The 21,430-nt window shown below is 53.5% G+C and overlaps 3 protein-coding genes and 1 non-coding gene across 21 annotated transcripts in view; 1 reads left to right on the top strand and 3 right to left on the bottom strand.

The window, feature by feature from the left end:
* Positions 1–10,567, bottom strand: part of USP49 (ubiquitin specific peptidase 49) — a 34,639-nt gene extending 24,072 nt beyond the window's left edge. For 9 of the 13 annotated variants that reach the window (XR_015705735.1, XR_015705738.1, XR_015705736.1 and 6 more), the window contains exon 1: positions 10,190–10,238. The gene's annotated coding sequence lies outside the window, so the exon portion shown is untranslated. Of the gene's footprint in view, positions 1–587; positions 606–3,216; positions 3,263–3,588; positions 4,100–9,157; positions 9,437–10,189; positions 10,239–10,360 lie in introns of those variants that run through there. The other 4 variants (XM_087762248.1, XM_087762249.1, XM_087762250.1 and 1 more) reach the window with 4 other exon arrangements.
* A 3,452-nt stretch (positions 10,568–14,019) lies between these two features.
* LOC148055277 (small nucleolar RNA SNORD36) lies at positions 14,020–14,091 on the bottom strand. The gene has a single exon (XR_015705773.1). It is a non-coding gene; the product is annotated as a small nucleolar RNA SNORD36 (small nucleolar RNA).
* A 365-nt stretch (positions 14,092–14,456) lies between these two features.
* Positions 14,457–17,705, bottom strand: MED20 (mediator complex subunit 20). 6 transcript variants are annotated; one of them, XR_015705742.1, is made up of 5 exons: positions 17,542–17,705; positions 17,248–17,402; positions 15,497–15,750; positions 15,030–15,330; positions 14,672–14,810 (listed from the first exon to the last, which is right to left on the bottom strand). XR_015705742.1 is itself a non-coding variant. In XM_087762257.1 (4 exons), the coding sequence occupies exons 1-4, from the start codon at positions 17,553–17,555 to the stop codon at positions 14,595–14,597; spliced, it is 639 nt and encodes a 212-aa protein (XP_087618383.1). In that variant the 5' UTR covers positions 17,556–17,628; the 3' UTR covers positions 14,457–14,594. The 6 variants fall into 6 exon arrangements, 4 of the variants coding, with proteins under 4 accessions (XP_087618383.1, XP_087618386.1, XP_087618387.1 ...); XR_015705741.1 differs by having other exon boundaries at positions 15,108–15,330; XM_087762257.1 differs by lacking the exon at positions 15,030–15,330 and having other exon boundaries at positions 14,457–14,810; positions 17,542–17,628.
* Positions 17,704–20,725, top strand: BYSL (bystin like). Its single transcript, XM_087762254.1, has 7 exons — positions 17,704–17,977; positions 18,061–18,238; positions 18,326–18,464; positions 18,813–18,946; positions 19,087–19,247; positions 19,792–19,894; positions 20,131–20,725. The coding sequence occupies exons 1-7, from the start codon at positions 17,704–17,706 to the stop codon at positions 20,477–20,479; spliced, it is 1,338 nt and encodes a 445-aa protein (XP_087618380.1). The 3' UTR covers positions 20,480–20,725.
* Positions 20,726–21,430: the final 705 nt, after the last annotated feature.

Genomic DNA, 21,430 nt, shown 5'->3' with positions numbered 1-21,430 from the left:
TTTGGCTCTTTGAAGCGTTAATAAGCTGGGAAACATGATATGGATACACTGTATAGAAGAGGCACTCACTTTACATTAAAACAATTCCCAGTATTTCCTCTAGTCCTAGCAAAGCAGTCCGAAAGGGAAAGAGTCAATGCAGTAATTCCCCTGGTACTTACAGCTGTAGAAGCCTGAAGCAATTACAGCAAATACATACAATCTGAATTATCAGAATCAAACATGAAAAAATGTTTTGCGTTAGAACAGCCTGAAAGTAGATGCTAACTGCCCAATATAACGTCATAATATCACTTTATGAGCCAAGCAACCAGCTTTATAGAACCCATGAATTCCCAACAAATTCAATATTTCCTTAATTTTGACATCATCAGAGCGTGACATGCCATAGCATTTTAAAGTCTTCTACATGTTTGCCCCCAAACATCGCTCCTGAAAAACCTCTCTGCCAGAGCAGGCAGTAACGGAGCTTTAACGGATGCAAAATCAGCGGCGCTGACTCCAAGTCAACAGAGCTACACCAATTTTCACTATTGGGAAATTCAGTTTTTTACGCCCCGCCATCCCCAAACTGTCGGGATTCATACCAAAACTGGTGTCTCTTTGCTTCCTTCCACGCTTACCACTGCCCAGCTGGGCAAGCGTTCCCGTTCAGCGAGACTGCTCGAACGGGCAGAGGACGTGCTTACGCATTGACGGGTCAGGACCTGCGCACAAGCGAACACGGCAGCTTAGGAATAATTAACAAGGTACAAGTTAAACAAAACAGGCCATGTTATATTTCAACGTGGCCTAACAAAGCAGGAATAGAGGAGGTAAACAGGCACGTCCCCACTTTCCCTACCTCATTATTCCTTTTAATCACGGCCTACTACAATGCAGCCAAAAAGCTACATTTTTCAGAATGCAGAAAGCATTATTTCTTTTGACCGTGCTCTTTAAACATTATTTTTCACATTCCGCATATATCTCATTTATCACCAACTGTCACGTAAACAATACATTCAGAGTTGAGGTTCACAGCAATAGTTCAGACATTATATATTACAAACATTAAAACACACACACTCGACCTGTGGTAGGGAAAATTCTACTCAATTTCCACCTGCCTTCACAATAACATCAACAAAATTAAACGTAACTTTCCACTACTGGCAAAGAGCTTCCTTCGCAAGGTCAGAACCGGTTACGTTTTGACCTATAGCGCGCCTTGCTCCGTTCCCCCATCATTTGCAAAAATGGATTACTTTTGTATCAAAGGACAGGCAATTTTAATAAAACAAACCAAACCGAAAGCCCTTCGTTGCACAGGTACGAGGCGAAGTTTTCCAGCTCCAGCACATCAGAGGATCCTCTCGGTGCTGCTCAGGCACACAAAAGTGACGGCTGCAGCAGAGATCAATTTAACAGCCCTGGTATTCAGCAGCAGACTAACAGCCTCTTCGAGAATCTCTTTGTGATAGACACAAAGACGGATTATACCAGAGAGTGAACACTTGGTAAGTTATGGGTAGTCCTCTGCTGCTCTTCCTCCCCCATTTTAATTCATATTCATCTTGGCAAAATCTTAGACAGACTATTAACTAATCTAAAACAACATCACAGCTGATACAACACATAAAGCAATCAGTCAAATGAACATGTCAGTGCCATCTACTGAAGCAATAAAGAACAAGACAACCCTAGCAGGCTGTGGCTTATTATCTTCACAGCCATAATGAATAGGCAAATAGTATTAAATATAAGTACAGTATTCCACAGTCACATTCTGCTATGCTTTAAGCAGGAAAGGTGCCTCCGATACGTTTGAGGAACAGAGACTACAACAAGAGGAAAATAACGAAGGGTTGCAACACACCTCTCCATCATTTTCTGTTCCTTCCCTTGCCAATCAACTACTATTAGGGCTTTTAAAACCCCGAGTGAAACAGAACAGCATAGAAAATTTTCTATGCGCTTTAATAAATGCTGTTAACTGGTAAATGGAGTAAATCATAGTGACCAATTTATTCAAATGCAGCAAGGCCTTCTATTTTTTTATTTGTCTAACCAATAAAAACCAGGCGACAGCCCAAGACGCTCAACAGTGTTTTCTGGTACAGCATCCGTAAGCGTGCCCACGTCCCTGTACGGCAGGCTGCTGCCGCGTCCTCAGCTCCAGAAGCACCGAAGGATCTGACCCAGCCTTCACTGGGACCGCTGGGCTCGACCAAGGTCTTCTCCGTTCTCTCGTCAACAAAGAATTAGAGAGATTTACAGGTCGCTCTGCTCAACTGATGTGCCTGCTCTGTGCTTGGGGGGAAAAAAGAAATCTATACAGCACACCCTCCTCTCGCTCGGTGTGCAAAAGGAGACCTAAAGTGGCGTTAATAAAACTAAGTGTATTTGCAGTCTCAACCTTCCCTCCGTCCAGCCTGCCAGCTGACACGCGAGGTCTGAGCCTCTGTTTTCTGGTACATAAGGAACAATTTCACTTGCTCAAATGCACTCCCCCCCCCCCCTTCCTGATGGAATTACTCCTAATTTGCATACTATGAATCCTGTTCTGGCTGAAATCCTTTCCTATAAATTACAGGCAATATCCGAGTAGTGCCTTTGTCCTCACCACAAGACGTCAAGGTAACAGAACGAGGTAGGAAACGGGAACCCGATTTGCAAAATATCAGGTTGTTAATCTTCTTTAAGAATTGAAGATCAGCTGAGGCCGATTCTATAACATCTGTTATTTTAATAAATTATCCTACTAAGAGGTTAGAGTTCATCACATCGTCTTGAGATGAAACGACAACAGGACAAGGAAAGGAAAAAGGGAGGGGAGAATTTGGGTTTGATGCCACCATCCAGTGCCTCAAAAAGCTGTTCCTAAAACCTTCCCGTTTTATAATAAGCAGGATATTATCTTCCTTATTCACTGACTCACTCATTTCCACAGTCCAAACCGGCAGGTCGGGCAGCCGTGCTACCGAACCATCCTGAAAAGTTCAGAAACAGAGCAGTGCAAATTTCAAAGCAGAATTTCTCAGCCTACCTTTGAAAAACACTCACTATTTTCACTATCATGAATACTGCATTTTCTCAAAAGAAACGAACTCTTGTGAGAAGGATCTTCATCCTTGCTCTCATTCAGGTAAATTAACTATTCTTAGTTAAATAGATTTGCTTCTAGTCTTAGTCTGATGACAGATTAACTCATGACTGGTAGGATTATAGACTTACCTCTGGAACTAAATCACTTTTGAATCTGAGTTATAGCTATTAGTTCTTTAAAGCTTAGCTGAACAGCTTTTAGTACCTCCTTTGTATTTTTGAAAGAATGATTAAACGTCATTAAATCCAAGCTAAGGGCTCCTTCTCACAACTCAGTGAATAAACAGTTAACTGATTTAACTTAAACAACAACAAAAAACCCAAAAACACAGCAGAGTTTTACATGGATTTTTTCAGGATAATTAATAGTATTCTAAGTCTAGAATACTTGTCCTTAAAATCAAAACATGTTTTTCATGTTTGTGTGGTTTTTAAGCACACAAAACAACTTTGTTCTCCTTGGAGAGAAACAGCTCTGCAGATCCACCTGCCCCTTCGTACCCGGCGCGGCGCCTCTGGTCCCGTACGTTTCTCCAGCTGCAGAAAACACGACCGATTCTGCGGAGACGGGCAGTGACCTCTCCCGTACAGCAACCAGCCGGTGACTCCTCTCCACTGAGGACATCAAGCACACATTTAGGTCTGGCTTGTTTTTACATGAAATATTCCAAATATGACACCAAAAATTTCCATGCCATCAGCAAACGCTTTCACTATAGGCCAACAAAGTAACGTAGAGGGCGGCACTAAGCAGGTATCTCGAGAGCCACCCTTTCAACGTCCTCCTCCTCCTGACATTGCCTTCGGCAGCATTAGTAAGGAAAGCCAGAAGCAGTCTTTCCCCATACTTCTGTATCTTGGCAGAGGATGGAGACGTTTAGCCATCCCTCTCTCCGTTTAATTAGAAGTCGGCCAGCTTGGTCCAACGAGCTGCCTTAATTCATTGCTTTTGCCTTCTACATTTCCATGAGCGGAGGCATGGATGGGACAGCGAGGAGAGAAAAAGTTCCCCCTAAGAAGCAAAAATAAAACCACCCTGTAACTACTAAGAAAGGTCAGTGGATGGAAGAGCCGGAGGCATCGCTCCACCGAGAGCGCGATGCCGAAATTGCATGGTTGAGTTGCACCCCGACAGCTACAGGCAGCAGATCTGGGGCTCCAGCCCCAGCGGCCAGCCACTGATCTACGGCCCCATCAGGCAGCGGGGTTTTCTTTTTAAGTAACACACAATCCGTGTTTCGGTTAACTCATCTGGCTCATACTAAGCCAGCCGCAATCTCCGAATTAGAGCGTATCACTTTTCACTGTTTGTTAACGACTGGAAAACCCCTAAGCATCCAAAAGCAGATCGCGTTGTCCACTTCTAGCAACGCATCTACAGATACAGGCACACACACAAATATATAGACATACAGTCTGCTTAAATCGATCCTTAGATCTCCCCCTCCACCCAAAAAACCCCACCAACTATTGTCAAGTATAAAAACCCCACAGTGAACATAAACGCAAACCCCAATTAGTCAAAAAAGACATTAGCTCCTCATTTGACTGCGTTACAGAATCCTGCAGGGGCGGGAGGGGAGGCATTCGTGCTGACCTGCATTTGCTAAAGTTTAGTGTCTGAAAAAATTATTTGTTCTGATAGACTACAGTTCAGTATTTATGCAGATAATGTTCAAGCTAGAAGTCAGCCACAAATCTCTCTCATTTTCTTAATACACAAGGCACTTGTTATTCAGCTGGAACGCATTTAATATACAACATAACGTGAAATCCTAAACTATCTAAAATTAGTGGGTAAAGTTAGCTTCATCACCAGGCGGGAGACGAACCGGGTCCCATCACACCACAAGAAAGGATTTGATACAAAACACAGTTTTGCTGTTTGAATAAAGGGAAAGCACATTTGTCACAAACTTATTGGAACAGAGTCAGGCTGAGAGACACTGATCCCTTCCAGGAAAGCGGGGAACAAAGCCGTAGCAGCACAGAAACACAAGCCAGCACGGACGGCCCTTCTTAGGATCCTCTTTTGGTATTTCTAGCTAAAAGCTACTTATCACTTCATCTGCATACCCACCTAGCCAGGCTGCAAAGACCCTCCTTCCGCACCGTTTTTCTTTAAAGTTCAAAACCTTGAATTGTCTTCAGAGGCTTTTCATAGCATGAGAGAGAGGGACAGAATGTAATTATAGGACAGTATTTCTTAATCAAATCTAAGCCGCCCACTGAAAGTGAATGGGAAAATATGGTTGCAAGGCAATGCTTCTCAATCAAGTGGACGGATTTGCCTTTCAGAGTGAATAAGGGAACGGAGCTGTGGTCACCATTTCTTAATCAGCTCAGCTGATGTCCTATAGAAGGTCTCAATGGAGGAACACAGCTGTGGCCCATAACTCTTGACTTGATCTTCCATGGTTTGACTGAAAAGACTGAAAAGAACATAAATGCACTAAAGCTTTTCTCCATTAAATTGGTTCTTTCAAAACCGCCACTGGCTTCACCCAGAGGGGGGAAAAAAAAAAAAAGTTTCTTTTTCAGTATGCTTGGTTGGAGGTTGAGTGTAAAAGTTTTCGTGATGCATACTACACACCGAAGTATACTATAACAGACCAAACTATTATTTTCTTTTAAAGACCAAGATGGAGCATGTTATTTAGTAATTCCAACCTTCCGTAGGGATTCCTGTGTCTGAGTACGTGGTTTTCGCTTTGGCTAAAGCGCCCTTCTGCATTTCAGTTAGCAAAGTTACAAAACATTGAAAAAGCATCTCCTGAGTCAGGATTTTTTTTTTAAAGAGTACATTTGTCATGACTGACACGTTACACAAGATACATTTCAAACGCACTCCTACTAACTTTGAGCTGTCAGATCCACGTATTCCAGTTTTCTGTCTTCATTTGAAAATGCAGCTGAATTACGCAGCCAAGGCAGCGAGGCAAGAACGCGAGTGTGCGCACCGTGGGGAGGAACCAGGGAAAAAGCTGCTGGTTTTCAGAGCGCCGCCTGTATTCTTCTTCTGCTTTCTCAGGAACGTTGTTAAGAGGACAGACTTCTCAGTGAATTACACTACCACTACCGAATTAAAGGAACTTCTCCAGTGAGCCTTCTTTAAAAATATCTCAAGTTATGCCCCAATCAGTTTGCCATTTTCTGAGAGATTTCACACTGATCTTTGTAATGTATTGGAGGTGTAATAGTTAATGTGCACTTGTTACCATCTTATAAGCAAAAAGCTAATTAACAACACTTAACACAAAGCAGACAAGTTTATTTTTTTTCTACCTATCTTATGCCCATTAAAGATACTAATTCACTTCCTAACACTGCAGCAAAAAGGGTTTTTTTCCCTTCAAAACCAAGAGAATGCAGTGTAATAGAGCGCGCATTTTAATTTGCATTTTCCTCAATACGCTACGATACGAATTACTGCAAACATACAAATAACTCGCTTTCGACCACTTCGAAATTATTTCCCTACGACACTGGCAAGGGACAGAATCTCCACCTCCATTTTTACCTCCTCTCCCCTCACTCCCACTTTAATCTTTTTTGTTTCAGTGGCATGTTATAGCTGCTCCATAGCTCTGCTGCCAGTTCCGTGATGAAGCCTGCATGCTGGGGCTGTAATTCAATGGCTCGCAAGCCACATACGACTTAACAGCCTCGCATGAGCCATCTTTGATCTAAAGTCTAATAAAAACAAAAGTGAAGAGCATTAGCGTCGGAATACGTGGAGATAAGAACAAACAACCGAGACGTTCTGATCTATAAATCAGATTTTAAAACGGTAGTGGTTTCTGTTAAACAATTTGTTGAATTTGCTTGGTGCACACCAAAGCAAGGATTCGTTAAGGGTTTCATGCTAACGAGGATGGTCTTCCATTCACTGACGTTGAAGGGGGGGGGCTTTTTTCTATACAACCTACCCGCATCAACTCAACAGCCTGTTCATTGTGGTTAAGTGTTTAGGAAAGGTGAAGTGTTTATACATCGAGCAATTAACAACAGGCTGCTGAGACAAGAACATCTCCTAAGGTTTCATTCCCCAAAGGAAAGAAAAAAAAACAAAAACAAAACCAAAACCAACCCTTGATGAAATATTCAAGATGAAAACCACAAAGGTTGTTAAGCAAAGCGAGAAACTTCCAGCGTCTCTCATCCGCTGGAGAGGATTCCTGCGCAGAAAATAAAGGATCGGGGGGATCTTTCGGAGCACGTCCCACCGCGCTGCTCAGAGCACGCGGGCGCTAGAGCCACCCCGTCGTCCTTTCCCCCATTCGATCTGAACGGCTGCACCCAGCTACAGGCAAAGTTTTCAAACAACTTGTCTTAGCATCTCTCCATTAGTTTCTAACAAATGATTTTAGAACAAAAACCTTAGTTTTGTTTTGACACAGAGCTGAGGTCAACTTCAGAAACCCTTTCACACTTCCCCAAAGCAAGAAATGCGTGTGAAAGAATTCACACGTACCTTATAAGACAGAAGCTGAATTTCGTAGTATTTCCATTTGTTAGCTCTTCTAAATCTATCCACTAACATCTTCTAAGGGCTGAGAAAACACTAAATTTCACTTTATGAGTCCCAGTAGAAGTCCTAAGAAATTTCAGTATAAAAAAGCTAACGAAAGGAAAAAAAAAAGGCCAATAAAAACAGGATCTTAAAAGACATATTCAGTAATTTATACCACCTTTGCCACTAGAGAAAGTGCTTCTTGCCACTCGTTCTTAGGTGCCGAGACAAAACAGTAACTACTTTTCAAAAAACCCAATTAACAAGTGAGCGTGTTTTAGCACTGAAGAAAACAACCTGCACCCTCTGATGTGGACAGAGCTGCAAACAAGCAAGCACCAAGCGAAGGATTACGATTAGTCGCAAGAAATCCACTGCAGCAAGGAACCGCGCTCAGGGCTTTCACACCCAGAAGCCGAAAGGCGATGCACCACGCTAAACCTGCCCTTTTTTTCCGTCAGCAGCGTTCCCAGGATTAACAGTACAACAGACGAGAGAGAGATCCTTTGCTGTTCCCTTCGAGTTTACCAATCCAGATACCAATCAGACCAAGCGCTGTTTCATTTTGCAAGCCGCAGCACATGAGGCTGATTCACAATTTCTCCATTCTTACAGGCCTCCAGCGCGTCTTGTCCACCGCAGGGCTTTGTACCACATGCGATCCGGATCTCCGCAGGAACTGCGGCGACAGATTCTTTACTAACGATCTTTGGACACGCAACAGCTAAATAAATCCCCAATTTTGACTCGCTAGCTGTAACACTCTATAAACCGTTGCATATGTGACTATTGTTAAGCCCTGCTCCTGAATAAGCAAAATTCTTTGTAACAAACAGAACTTGCACAAGACCAAGAACTATTCCAGACCTGAAAAGCTGCCAACTTCAAAACGCCCTTTTCACTTGAAGTCAGCTCATATTAATAGGAAGAACGATTAGGGGAAAAATACGCAAGCGTTTACCATTTGCAGCCTCGTGTTTGAAAGCACGCCTAGCTCAGAGACATCAAATGCTGCTCATGTTTGGCACATAATTTTCAAATATTTGCACCTAGAGTATTTTCAAAGCCATTAAAACCAACACCAAATGCTTTTGTTGCCCTCTCCTTTTTTTTTTTTTTTTTAACGTCATACCAACATATCTGACAACTGTTAAACAACAGCAACCCCCGAGCATCGCTGCTAAAGGCAGAGAAGCAGAAACTCAGCGCAAACCCCAGCACCACATTTACGGCTGGCTGCAGACAGGGTGCGGCTCCAGACACTCCTGTTAGAGGGACCCTCGTTTAATCCCAGGGCAAGTTTAATCCCCAGCGTTCACACACGGTTTTTACATTCACAATTTCACCGATTTACCCGCTCCAGCAGCTCCTTCTCCTGTCCTCATTCTCACGTCCCAGCCGCGCGTTTGCTTTTCTCCAGCAACAGCTCAGATCTCTTCTCCACCAACAGCCCCCTGCCTCCCCGACACCTTATTTTCGCCTCCAGTCCCACCTCCCTATCATCCCCTTTAATCTGGTCCCGATTTTTTGCCTTGCCTTCGCCCCAGAACGACTGACCCTCCTTCGGGAGAAGCTCCCGCCGAAGTCAAGTCAGAGTTTTGCCTTGGGCTGAGGACGCAGCAGCACCTATCGCACCTTCCACCGCGCGCTCCGCAGGTTCCAGCCAGCATCTCCCCTGAAGCAGCAGCACATAAAAGGACCAAATCCTGCGACGTTTCACACGAGACGAGCTCAGCGACTTCCAGAGCTCGCGGCATCTTTCCCTGATTAAAAGTACGAGCGTAGCTCTGGAAAGTAAAGACGCTTTTTCCCCCTCCCCTTATATATTCCAAAATAACGGGGCGCTTTCATCACGCCCGTCGCCGCTGACGGTACCTGGAGATGCGGAGCTGTTCTGACACACGGACCACGCTTCTTTTTCCGACCTTCGAGCCATGCCCGAGCCGCGGCGTTAAAGGAGGCTGGGCAGGGACCCAGCCCCCCTGCCCCCACCCCCGCCGTTAACTTCTGCCGGTCGCCGTTGCGGCGGGCGGGCAACACGCAAAACCCACCGCTTTTTTTTTTTTTTTTTTTTTCTTTCCCCTCTAAAAAATACAAATCCGCACCGATTTCCCCCATTTCTCTGCCCCCCCCCCCCCCCCCCCCCCCCCCCGCGCAGCACGGCGGCGCCGGGGGAGTTTTTACCCCGCCCCGTGCTGCACCCCCCAGCCGGCAGGGGGCGGTAGAGCCCCCGTGAGGCCCCGCCGGGAGGGGCCGGTACCGGAGGGGGGTTTGGCGGGGGGGGGGGGGGCTCCGGCGGCCCCCGCGCCTCAACAAAGGGAAAGTTGCGGAGCCGCCGAGGCCGGCGCGGGGCTCCCGCCTGCAGACAAAGGCGGCGGCCGCCGGGGCTGGGGGGGTCCGCCTCAGCACCCACCCCCACCCCCCCCGCGCCCCCCAACCGCACCGGTGGCGGGGGGCGGCACCGGGGACCCCTCAGCACCCTCCTCACAGCGGGGTGCCCCCCACAGCCCCCCGCCCCTCTGCCCCCCCCCCGCCCTCAAGGGGGGGGTCGCGGCCTCCCCCCCCCCCCCCCCCCGCGCCTTTATTTACCGCCATCATCAGCACGCGCGAGCTGTCACCCAGCGCGAGACACCCCAACCGCTGCCGGCCACGCCCCCTCCCCGCCCATTGGCCGCCCGCCGCGCCCCGCCCCGCCCCGCCGTTGGCTGGGGAGCACGCCACACAGCGCTCCCGCCTTCCCCATTCCGCGCCGCTGCTTACGCCAATTCCGTAGAGCGGAGCCCGGCGCTAATGGCGCGGCTGGGGCACCCACGGGCGCCGTTTGCGCAGCCTACGTCGCGGCAGAGAGAATCCCGGCGGAGCTTACGTACTCTGCGTAGCCGTTCGGGAGAGCTCCTCAATGGCTTACGGTCGAGGAGCGGGAGGGCAGCGCCGAGGGGCGGGGACTGCCCGGGCCCGGCCCCGGGCGGTGACGTACCGGGCTTTGTGAATCCCAGGCTGAAGTTTGGTTGAGTCACAGGAGGGTAAATAAGGATGTTTCGGAGACAAAGAGACTCTTAAAGGGGCAGCGCGGGAGGTGGCGCGTTCCCGCGGGCCCCCTGAGGTGGCTGTGTGGGGTGGGACATACCCCACAGGGCTCCTGAGGTGACGGGGTGCCTGAGGTGACGGGGGGCACCCCACAGGGCCCCTGAGGTGACAGGGGGCACCCCACAGGGCCCCTGAGGTGACAGGGGGGGCATCCCACAGGGCCCCTGAGGTGACAGGGGGGGCATCCCACAGGGCCCCTGAGGTGACAGGGGGACCCCTGAGGTGACAGGCACCCCACGGGGCCAGACAGCACTGACGGCACAAGGACAAGGGCCCACAAGCCATACTGGCCTTTGCCCGAGGTCACTCGAAGGCCCCTAGGTCGCACGCTCGTCGCCACAGTGCAGGAGCCATGAGGGGATGGACATGGGTTTTGTCAGAGACAAAGGGACGTCAGCAGAGGAGAAGCCTGTCCCCAGCAAGGGACAGCCACACTCGGGAGCCACCCGCACCCACTAGGACAACTCACTTTTTTTGCAGCCTGCAGGAGGTACCGTCGGGGACCTGCCAGGGAGCGTCGAGTCCTGCTCTCTGGGCGGCACTGAGCCGAGGCAAAGCTGCAAACAAGCAGTTGTGGACCACACGGCGCTGGTGACACGAAGCACAGGTCAGCGGTGTCACAGACACGATTCCTTTCCACAGGGACAAAGTGTTCCCCGCTCATCTTCTCCCAGTAAGTTTTGAGGGAAAGCACTACAATTCACTGCGACAGGTGGGAGCCTGCTTTCTTCTGCCACGGCACAAGGACACTCCACAGCCTTGTGGTCTCCTTGCGAGCTCCTTCACCAGCAGCCTTCCCACAGATTCCACTTCCTGTGAGCTTCATCGCCCTTTCTCTACACCTTCCCTTTCTGACCAGTGCCTGCTCTGTTTTGAACCCACACCTGCACAGAAATCCACAGTCACACACCTCTCAACTCTTCAACAGCTCCCCACTGGAATGAGCCCTCGGTCTGTAACGTCTGCTAAGAATTAAAACTGAAGATTAACGAGGCCCTTATGTCCTCACTCTCTTTGTAAAGCTTAGCAGGGTACAGCTGCTGTGTAAGTACTTCCTCATAAAAAATGCCACAGCACAAAACAGAACAAAAGTCCACAGTATCCCCAGGGCAGCAGCAAGTCTCGGGCTCTCTCTGCCACTGAAGTGCTGGTGACTCTGGCAACATCACCCAGCCTCTACTTAGAGCAAGGAGGGGGAAAGCTGTAACGCTGCAAGGGAGAGACCCAAGTCCCCGAGATCCCCAGTCCCCTCTAGGTCAGGCCTCAACTCACAGAAAGCAGCAACGTAGCCAGTGATTTTTGAGGTGCAGAGGCAGAAAAAAAGGATCCAGAGTGGTGCAGGACTACAGCTTGGCAGCCTCTCCCTCTAGATCTTGCATTCTCTGAGAAAACACTGGGGAGCAACAGGAAAACAACCTTCCAGACCATGCCTTGACAGGCAAAATTAGGGTGGTTTTCAATTACACTGGCTCAATCCATTAATGTAACACAACTGAAAGCCCCCTGAAGACTTGTTAAGATGCAGACTAGCATGTTCGAAGCCACGTTAACCTGCCGTACCGGTGCTGGGGGGGCAGAATGAGGGGGATTACTGCAGCTAATAAGACGGAAAAACAGTCATTTTGTCCATCAAGAACGTAAAAGTCCTCAGAGTAAAAGCAGCCGCTCATGTGGGGCAGCTGATCCCCTCGTTCACAGAATGCAGTCACAGCAACAGACGTTTTTGCTGAGACATAAAGGGCTGAATCCCATCCGTCCTTACACACGTGGAAACCTCCTGACGTCAATGGCTGTAATGGTGTAATTGAAGGCAGAATGTAGCTCAAGGGGTCCCATTTTATTACTCTAGGAACAGTACAATGTATTAATAAGAGCACAGAAGTCCCCAGAGATTCCAGCACACATTTTATGTTTTTAAGACATGTGACCAGAGTTTTGACATCTCTGGTTACAGAACACATCTTTTGGGAATTAATAAAGCATTAGCAACATTCAGCATGACTAATCTGATCATTAAAAGGTACTTTTTTTTAACCTTAAGACTTAAAATGGGAAACAGGACAGAAATAACTACCCTTACGAAGACTACAGTTTGTTTTCATAAGTTTTCCCAGCCACGCTTAACTACGTGGAATGACAGCAGGTCAGATTCTCACTGAATTTTCACCACTGAAAATTAATAGTCCCAGTGAAGTCAGTGCACATGTCATGAACTTGAGCTAAGAGCTGCAAAAATTCAGTATATCCAGCATGCTGGAATTTCTAACACACTTATGGTACATTATGCCATTTATTATGACTCATTAACCAGACCTTTCTGGACCCAGTGCTGATTAAATTTATTAAATTCCCACACTAAACAGCTCTAGGCACTCTAACAGTTAATTAGACTTACAGGTATAAATGATCATCACAAAGAAGTCACAGCTAAATAACTAGTTCTCCACCAGCCAGCAAATCAAGTAACAAAACAGCTTCTTTCCCCCCCATTGCTTCAGAAGGAAAAAAAAATCTATTTACGAGAAATCTATTTCTGTTTTACTCGCTCTTCAGACTCTTCCAGACCCACGTATTGCCAAGGAACCAACAGTATTTTCTGACAGCAAGATGCACGCTGCTTCTTCACGAGGAACCCGCTGCCCTTCTTGCAAATCTCCCCTCCTAAAAGCATCCCTAGACCCTCTCTGCACCCGCCCTTTATGTCGGGTCACGGGCCGCGGAGCTGGCGCCCTGCTGCGCACAGCCTCCCCAGGAACCACGAAGGAAGCTCAGCGCGAAGGGTGGTGGCTGAACGAGGGTGCTGCTGCTCATTCGAAGACGGAGCAGGGAGGAAAGAAAAAAAAACCTGACAGCTACAAGCCAGACAGATACTGAACATGTAAAACCAAGGGGAGGGATAGCTCAAAAGGGATCTAATTTCCTTGCTTTTCCTGCTGTAAAAATCAATCACCACTAAAAAAAAAAAAATATTCAAGCGATATCATAGAGTTAAGTCTTATAATGTATTTTTGCCTCTTATTCCCCAAATCCTTCCTTTCTCCGTTAAATCTGCTGAAGTCAACAGGATTTCTCAAATGAGAAATGGTGTGCAGGGACAGGGCGTTTATTACCTACCTTTCCAACGACGAGAGAACGCGGCTGGTATTCTCTTTCAACGCATGAGAGGGCTCCTTCCGGGCTTATTTATTTATTTATCGTGAGGCTTCATCGGTATCATCTGAGAGGTAGGAGATTTTAATGCTCCCATCAGATATAAAAGATGAAGGCAAGCTAAGAACATACCCATAATAGGAATGCAAGAATTCCTGTAGATTTTGCCACAGGGAAATTAGTTTGCTTCAGGGGTATAAAGCTCTTGGACCAAATCAAAGATAAAACTCTGCTGAAGAATTGTCTCCATGCAACAGAAAATTTCAAAAGCTGTAAATAAACAACACAAACCAGCACAACGCTTGCTGTGCAGAAAGACTCCATCTCCTCACAAAATACAGCTTTTTATTTTGATGAAAAGTAACAAGACTTTCACGTGGATATAAAAAAAAAGTCTTTTTTAAAAAATCTCTCACGTAGCTGTTTGCAGTCAAGGAAACTCTGCCCCTGCATGCATTTGGCTGGGACTTCTCCTTCTCCCTCCTCCTGCCGACGAACAGCAATCCCCTGCGCGAAGCACTGTGCTAAGAACCATCAGAGCCACGGGCCCGATCCCAGACACGCTCAAAAACACGGAGGAGGACAAGAAACACGCATAGCGTTCAAGAACTTTGCTTTGAAAGAGGGGAAAGAGATTGAGAAGGAAAAGAAAAACCTTGGGCTGCCTCCAGTGCCACTTTTTGGAGGGAGTCCTGATCCAGACGGGCCCGCAGAGAAGGGGAGGCGGTCACTCTAACCCGGGCTCCAGGGGGTCCCTTCATCGGATCCCTGCTACAGGCACCTGCTGCTGCTTGCGGATCTTGTTGAACAGCTCCATGTACTGAACCATCGTGTCCGCCGGGCTGTAGATGCTGTCGTGCTTGGTGCCGAACACGGAGGGGATTCCGGGAGCGTGGTTCCCCATGAAGCTCTGCATGAACTCCATGAGCAGGTTCCAGCAGTCGTTGGCTATCACGCAGGGACAGTACTCCACCTGGCAACAGAAACCACAGCCCTGAAGCTGGCGGCAGGGGCAGTCACCACACAGGAGGCAACGCGCCTTCCCCTCTCTGCCTTGCTAGAGAGGGAACACTTTTCATAAAAACATCTGAGACTATTTAGCGTATAACAAGGACGGACAGATATAAATGAACAGGAGATGCTGGGAGCGTGCAAGCAACCCCTTCAAAAGGGAAGGGGAGGTAAAATGTACCCTGTAAGGGCACTGCTTTATTAAATCCCCAGTAGTGGAGGTCTTGGGACGTTGGTTCAAACGCCACATTAACTTTACCCCATCCAAAACCAAACTTCATTCCCACATGCTGGTAGGTCGATGACTCGTGTGGCTGTGACATCTTTCAGGAGTGTAACGGGAAAAGCCTTGGGACTTGAGGACTTGAAGCTACTGGTGGTGTGCATCGGGACTTTAAGCAGCTTTTTAGTTTGATGGCATCCCTTCAGGGTTTTGGTTATTGACACTTCAACGACAGGCTTTCGAGCCCCAGAGTACCTGCCTGAATTAAACCTTGTTGTGAAAAGGAGATAAACACCCCTCCTGCTGCATACCTGAACGCGCAGAGTACAAACCCCCAGCAAGGAGCAATACACTCGAGACACGGAAGGGACGGGGAACTTCCCTGTCTGTAGTTGTATTTTGTACCCTTCAAAGACGACTCTTACCTCCACAGATATCCCACGGGCACTGGGCCCCATCGTAACCGTGCCCACCTTCACCAAGAAGTCACAGTACTGGTAGCGGGTGCCCCGGCTCTCGATCTTGTTCGCCTTGGCGTTTTGGAAGAAGCCTTTCAGCTTTACCATAAGGATATCAAAGTTGGCGTCTGCTATGAGGCAGGGACCGTTTTCAAAGAGAGCGAAGCAGCTGAGGGGATACTCGGAGTTGTGCATCACGTACATCAGCTTGCCTGTCTGCCCTGAAATAAGAGCAAGGGTATCTGGGCTGTAAAACCAACACTCCTGCGCTTGTACGTGCTTTACAGAAGCGCCTGGTTTTTCCTTTGCTTTCATTCCGGGGTCCTCGTACCACCCACACATGCTTTGTGTTACCTGCCAGTTCAGTATTGTTCGGATTGTATTGTTCGGATTGTATTTCCTTCTTCGGATTTAAATTAAAGGGGAAAAAAATCTTGTGGCCCAAGGATAACACGCCAGCACGACTCGGGGACCAGAGGGTGAGCTGGACGCGAGATCCACCGCAGACCGGGGTGGGGGCCAGTGAAGAGCACCCACCTCCCATCCTGACCGCGGGGCTGGGCACCCGCCGGCCGCCCTCCTGCCCCGCGCCGCTGGAGGAAGGCTCTCCTCGCCCTCACCCGCCAGCCCCGCAGGGGAAGGAGGTGCTGGGACACGCTCTGGGAAACGGGGGGTCCCGAGAGGACGCGCCTGGCTTACGCCACGATTTAAAAGCTGGAAAAAATTCTCATTTATCCACGTAGGTCAAAAAAGCCTTTCCACGCATGTGGCCGCGCAAGTTCCAGCTGCAGAAAAAGCAGCAAAAAGCTGCGCTGGCAGCTTCAACCGGAGCAGCCCGGGCAAACCGGCTGGGCAGAGCCCTGAGGCTGCAGGGGCTCCGGGCTGACCTCTGCGGCCACAGAGCCACCATGGCCACGGGCGCATCGTGGCCACGGGCGCATCGGCGCTTTTAAATGATGTGAAAATCCAGGCGTTCAGGAGAAAGAACGGGGCCGGAGCAGCCACGCCGCACCTTTCAGCTACCGTCTCAGGCCGTGCTATGCCAAGTGCGATGTCAGTGGAATCCGGGATCCTCCGAGCGCATCCCCTGGAAGCGGCTGGGTCACCTCGGGCCCCGGGCGCCCAGAGCCGCTCCCCACCGCAGGCAGAGCAGGCAGCTGCTGCCAGACTTGCGCCCGTCCTCTCCAGGGGAAAACGCGGCCTCCGGAGCAACTCAGACAGAAGCAGCGGGTTAAAAACCTTCACGGAAAAACGCGCCGACAGCAGAGGGCCCCGGCGCGGCTGCCCGGGCTCGAGCGGGAACCCTCCAGGCCGGGCAGCGCCGGGGACGGGGGAAACGGCGCAGCCGGGCGTTCGCTACCGGGCGGCCCCGGCCGGTGCCTCCCGCCGCCCTCCCCCGGAGCACGGCCCGGGCCGCTCCTTCTCCCGGGGCGGAGGGTCAGGGCCCGCTCGTTCCCCACGGCGGTGAAATAAAACGCTAACGAACAAACCGGGCACGGTCTGCGGGAAAAGCCTCGGCCCCCCGGGGCCGGGCAGGGCCTCGCCGCAGCACGCCGGTGCCGCGGGACACCGTGCCGTCCCCGCGGCCGGGCCTCGCCAGAGCCCCCCCGGCGCCGGGTGAAGGAGCCGGCAGCGGCACCGGGGGCAGAGGCGGCTCCGGGCCGGCCGAGCGCACCCTCCCGCGGCCCCGCCGGGCCCGGGCCCGCCCCGGCACCGACCTTGGCTGCCGATGGCGGCGGCGGCGGTGTGGTAGGTCTCGCAGTCCACGCAGAAGGTGCCCTGCTTCTCCGCCCCCAGCGCCTCCAGCTTCCGCGTCAGGATCTCCACCGTCTGCTGCAGGCTCTTCCCCTCCGCCACCGGCACCTGCGCCACGCTGCAACCGGGACGGCGAGTCAGAGACCCGCCGGCGCCCACCGCACCGCACCGCACCGCACCGCACCGCACCGCACCGCACCGCACCGCACCGGGCCCGGCCGCCGGAGCCCCCCCGGGCCGGAGCCCCCCGCCGTTACCAGGTGACCCCCATGCTGCTGCCGCCGGGACGGCGCCGCCGCCTGAAGGGGCGGGACCGCAAGACGCCGGAACCGGAAGGCGCCGCAACCGGAAGGGGCGGAGCCAAGGCGCACGCGCGGCCGGTGGCGGAGCGGCGGCAGCTCCCGTCAGGCCCCGCCGCCATGCCCAAGGCCCGGCGGCCGCGGGGCTCCGGCCCCGGCCCCGGCCCCGCGTTGCCGCTGGCCGAGCAGATCCTGCAGGAGGCGGCGCCGCGGCCCACGGCGCGGGGGAAGCGGCGCGGCGGGCAGGCGGAGGAGGGCGGCGGCGGCGAGGGCTATGTGGACGCGCGGCTCTCCCGGCGCATCCTGCAGCAGGCGCGGCGGCAGCAGGAGGAGCTGGAGGCCGAGCACGGCCCCGGCGCGCCCGCCGCCCCCAGGCAGCGCGGCACGGCGCTGGGTGAGCCCCCGGCCCGCCCCCGGCCCGCCCCCGGGCGTCGAGGGTGCGAGGCCCCGGGCTGAGCCAGCGCCGCTCCCCCGCAGGCCCGGCCGTGCGCGGCCCCGGCTCCGACTCGGAGGAGGAGGAGGATGAGGAGTGGCCCTCGCTGGAGAAGGCGGCGGCGGCGGCGGGACGGAGCGGGGAGTACTGCGGGGAGGTGGCGGTGGACCCCGAGGACGAGAAGGCCATCGAGATGTTCATGAACAAGAACCCGCCGCTGAGGTGAGGGGGCGGCGGGAGAGCGGGCCGGCCGGGCCGGGGCGGCAGCGACGCTCCCCCTGACTCGCCTCCCTCCCGCCCCGGCCCCAGGCGCACGCTGGCGGACATCATCATGGAGAAAATCACGGAGAAGCAGACGGAGGTGGAGACGGCGCTGTCGGAGGTGTCGGGCTGCCCCATGCCCCAGCTCGATCCCCGCGTCCTGGAGGTCTACAGGGGCGTCAGGGAGGTAAGGCCGAAGCAGCTCCGCCACGCTGAGCCTACAGCCACCCCCTCGGCGCCCGCTCTCCCCCAGGGACGCTGTCTCCCTCCTCGCCCCGAGCAGGCAGCTCTGCGTGCTAACTGCAGCTTGCGCAGTATCGGTCACTGGAGGGCCCAGAGGGTTTCTGAGGGACGATCTTCTGAGCGCCGTGCTCGGGCTGGTCCTGGGCCCGTCCTCTCATGGGACCTGTGATCGTCCTTTCGTACCAGAGCGGCGAAGGGAGGGGAACGCTTTCTCACCGTCATGAGACAAGTCCCGCGGCCCTGCTGTCTGTGCCCGTGTGTCATGGCCTGGCCCGTGTCCGTGTCTTTTAAGGTGCTGTCCAAATACAGGAGCGGGAAACTCCCCAAGGCGTTTAAAATCATCCCTGCCTTGTCCAACTGGGAGCAGATCCTCTACATCACAGAGCCAGAGGCCTGGACAGCAGCTGCCATGTACCAAGCCACCAGGTAGGCGCATCTCTGGGAGATGCTGACATGGCATTTTTTAGCTCTTTCTTTCTATAACTGGAACCAGATTTACGAAACACCGGCCTGTCCCCGCTCGGCCTCCTTCCTCCACACCCCGCTTTGTGCTTTGCTTTCCCCAGGATATTTTCATCCAACCTGAAGGAGAGGATGGCCCAGCGGTTCTACAACCTGGTGCTGCTGCCGCGCATCCGGGACGACATCGCCGAGTACAAGCGCCTCAACTTCCACCTCTACATGGCTTTGAAGAAGGCTCTGTTCAAGCCGGCAGCCTGGTTCAAAGGTGGGGGCTCCCTGCAGTGCTGCCGTTGGTACCCGGGAGCCTCTCCCCAGCCGGGAAGCTGAGCTGGGGCGTGTTGCCCACCGCTGCCCAGTGCGGCACCACGCTGTCCCCCCCCGGCACGGCCCTGGGGCGCAGCGGGGGGGAGGAGATGCGAGAGAGACGTGGGGAGTCCCCTCGGGGACGAGGCAGCTTCCGAACCCCGGGGCCCATTTGTGGCATTCAGGGCGATGAGTGCGCAGGCTTACGCAGGCGCTGCCGGCGCGTGCGGGCAGGCGTTTGGGTTCTTGTGGAGGTTGATGGCGGGTTACGAACTGTCTTGGGTCTGATCTCGGTCTCATCGGGCAACCTGCGGGCGTTCGGGGCAACCTGCGGGCGTTCGGGGCAACCTGCGCGGCAGGGAGGTGCTGCGAGCGCTGTAACGGCGGCTGGTGGAGGAGCTGCCATCTCCTGGGGCAGATGTGTCCAGGGATAGGAGAAGGGGCTCAGCCCCCAGCTCTGCCTGCTGCGATCAGGGCAGGCGCTGCCTGACTCTTCCCTCCCGCAGGGATCCTCATCCCCCTGTGCGAGTCGGGGACCTGCACGCTGCGGGAGGCCATCATCATCGGCAGCATCCTCACCAAGTGCTCCATCCCCGTCCTCCACTCCAGGTAACGCGCTGGGGGCGGCGGAGGGGGGAGGTTCTCCTTCGGGGCCACCGGTGCAACGCCTCCGATCCGTCCCTCAGCCTCTCCGGCATCTCGGAGGCGGGGGCGTTCGCTCAGCTCCCTCCGGGGCTGAGATTCAGGGCTCCGCGCTGGGTTTGTCATCGTTGGGTCTGGCCGCCTGCTGCCCCGCGGCTGCCGCCTGCCCTGCCCTCACCTCGGTGCTCCCTCCGTCTCCGCAGCGCGGCCATGCTGAAGATCGCCGAGATGCAGTACAGCGGTGCCAACAGCATCTTCCTCCGGCTGCTCATCGACAAGAAGTACGCCCTGCCCTTCCGCGTGGTGGATGCCCTCGTCTTCCACTTCCTGGCCTTCCGCACGGACCAGCGGGTCCTGCCCGTGCTGTGGCACCAGAGCTTCCTGGCCTTCGCCCAGCGCTACAAGGAGGACCTCTCCTCGGAGCAGAAGGAGGCTTTGCTGGAGCTGCTCAAGTTCCACAGCCACCCGCAGATCTCGCCGGAGATCCGGAGGGAGCTGGTGAACTCCAAGACGCGGGACGTGGAGGGGCAGGAGCCTGCGGCCATGGAGTGAGCAGGGAGAGGCAGGGAAGAGCTGCAGCCCGCCCTGCTCCCGGGACGCTGCTGGATGCAGCTGGGAGCCCGGTGCGTGAGCGGAGGCGTGGGGAGCGCCCACCCCGGATCCCGCTGCTCCGGGGGCAGGCTGTGCCCGTAGAGCTGGACCGCGCTCCCCGTCCCCGCCGGGAGCCTGCCGCCACCCGCGCCCGGGAGGGCTGGGCCCTTCCTCTGTCGGAAAATAAAACCCGAGCCGTGTCCCTCAGCCGGGGTGGTTCTGCCCCGCAGCCTGCGCGGTCCTGCCCCGTCCCCACCCGGTCCTGTCCCCAGCAGGTGGCAGAGCAAAGCCGCCAGCCCCGGGCTTCTGGCAGAGCTGCAGCTGGAGCCCGGCTGCGCTGCGAAGGGAGAAGGGGCCGCTCGCACCCCCTCCTCCCGCCCTGCGCGGCTGGGCAAAGGGGGGGGCAGGGCCGGGACCCCCAGGCGCTTCCCAGAGCCCAAAACCACTCTCAGGGGGAAGAAATGCTCCTGGTGGTGCACGAGGGTTCCCCGAGGGCTTGGTTGTCACCGGGCAGAGCTGCGGAGCTGCCGCTGGCCAGCAGCAGGGCCGGAGCTGGGTCGCCACGGGGAGCGGGTGCGTGGCCCACCTCCAGAACGCCCGCCGTCCGCTCCCCAGGGATTTTCCTGCAACCCGGCTGCGCCTGCCTCTACTCGGCAAGGCTGGCAAAGCCCCGGCACCCCAGGGCCGCTGTCCTCGCCCGGCCATCGAGGCCACGCGCCTGGCCTGCTCGTGGCAACCTGCCCACGCACGCGCGCCACCTCCGCTGGAAAACCCCGTGGGGGCTTTTCCCCCCGCGCTTACCCTGGGGAGGTGCCGACGGCGCCGCTGCGATGCCATGGGCTTTGCGCCTTGCAAATACCCGGCCTTGCCCCTGAAACCAGCGCGAAGTCCCGCTGGTGCGGCCCACGGAGA

This window comes from Nipponia nippon, unplaced genomic scaffold (assembly GCF_047370975.1).
Source record: "Nipponia nippon isolate SJK-2023a ecotype South Korea unplaced genomic scaffold, ASM4737097v1 scaffold_25, whole genome shotgun sequence".
Taxonomy (NCBI): Eukaryota; Metazoa; Chordata; class Aves; order Pelecaniformes; family Threskiornithidae; genus Nipponia; species Nipponia nippon.
Note: the sequence above shows the minus strand (reverse complement) of the source record. Positions and strands in the feature narration are given on the sequence as shown.

What these genes read in the sequence shown, in the direction of transcription:
- MED20 (XM_087762257.1), bottom strand. An exon ending in CGCCGCCATCGGCAGCCAAG is followed by an intron (nt 15,751 to 17,247) that starts GTCGGTGCCGGG and finishes CTCTTATTTCAG; the next exon opens with GGCAGACAGGCAAGCTGATG. An exon ending in CCCGTGGGATATCTGTGGAG is followed by an intron (nt 14,811 to 15,496) that starts GTAAGAGTCGTC and finishes TTCTGTTGCCAG; the next exon opens with GTGGAGTACTGTCCCTGCGT.
- BYSL (XM_087762254.1), top strand. Translation starts at nt 17,704, where the DNA reads ATGCCCAAGGCCCGGCGGCCGCGGGGCTCCGGCCCCGGCCCCGGCCCC. An exon ending in AACAAGAACCCGCCGCTGAG is followed by an intron (nt 18,239 to 18,325) that starts GTGAGGGGGCGG and finishes CCCCGGCCCCAG; the next exon opens with GCGCACGCTGGCGGACATCA. An exon ending in ATCCCCGTCCTCCACTCCAG is followed by an intron (nt 19,895 to 20,130) that starts GTAACGCGCTGG and finishes CCGTCTCCGCAG; the next exon opens with CGCGGCCATGCTGAAGATCG.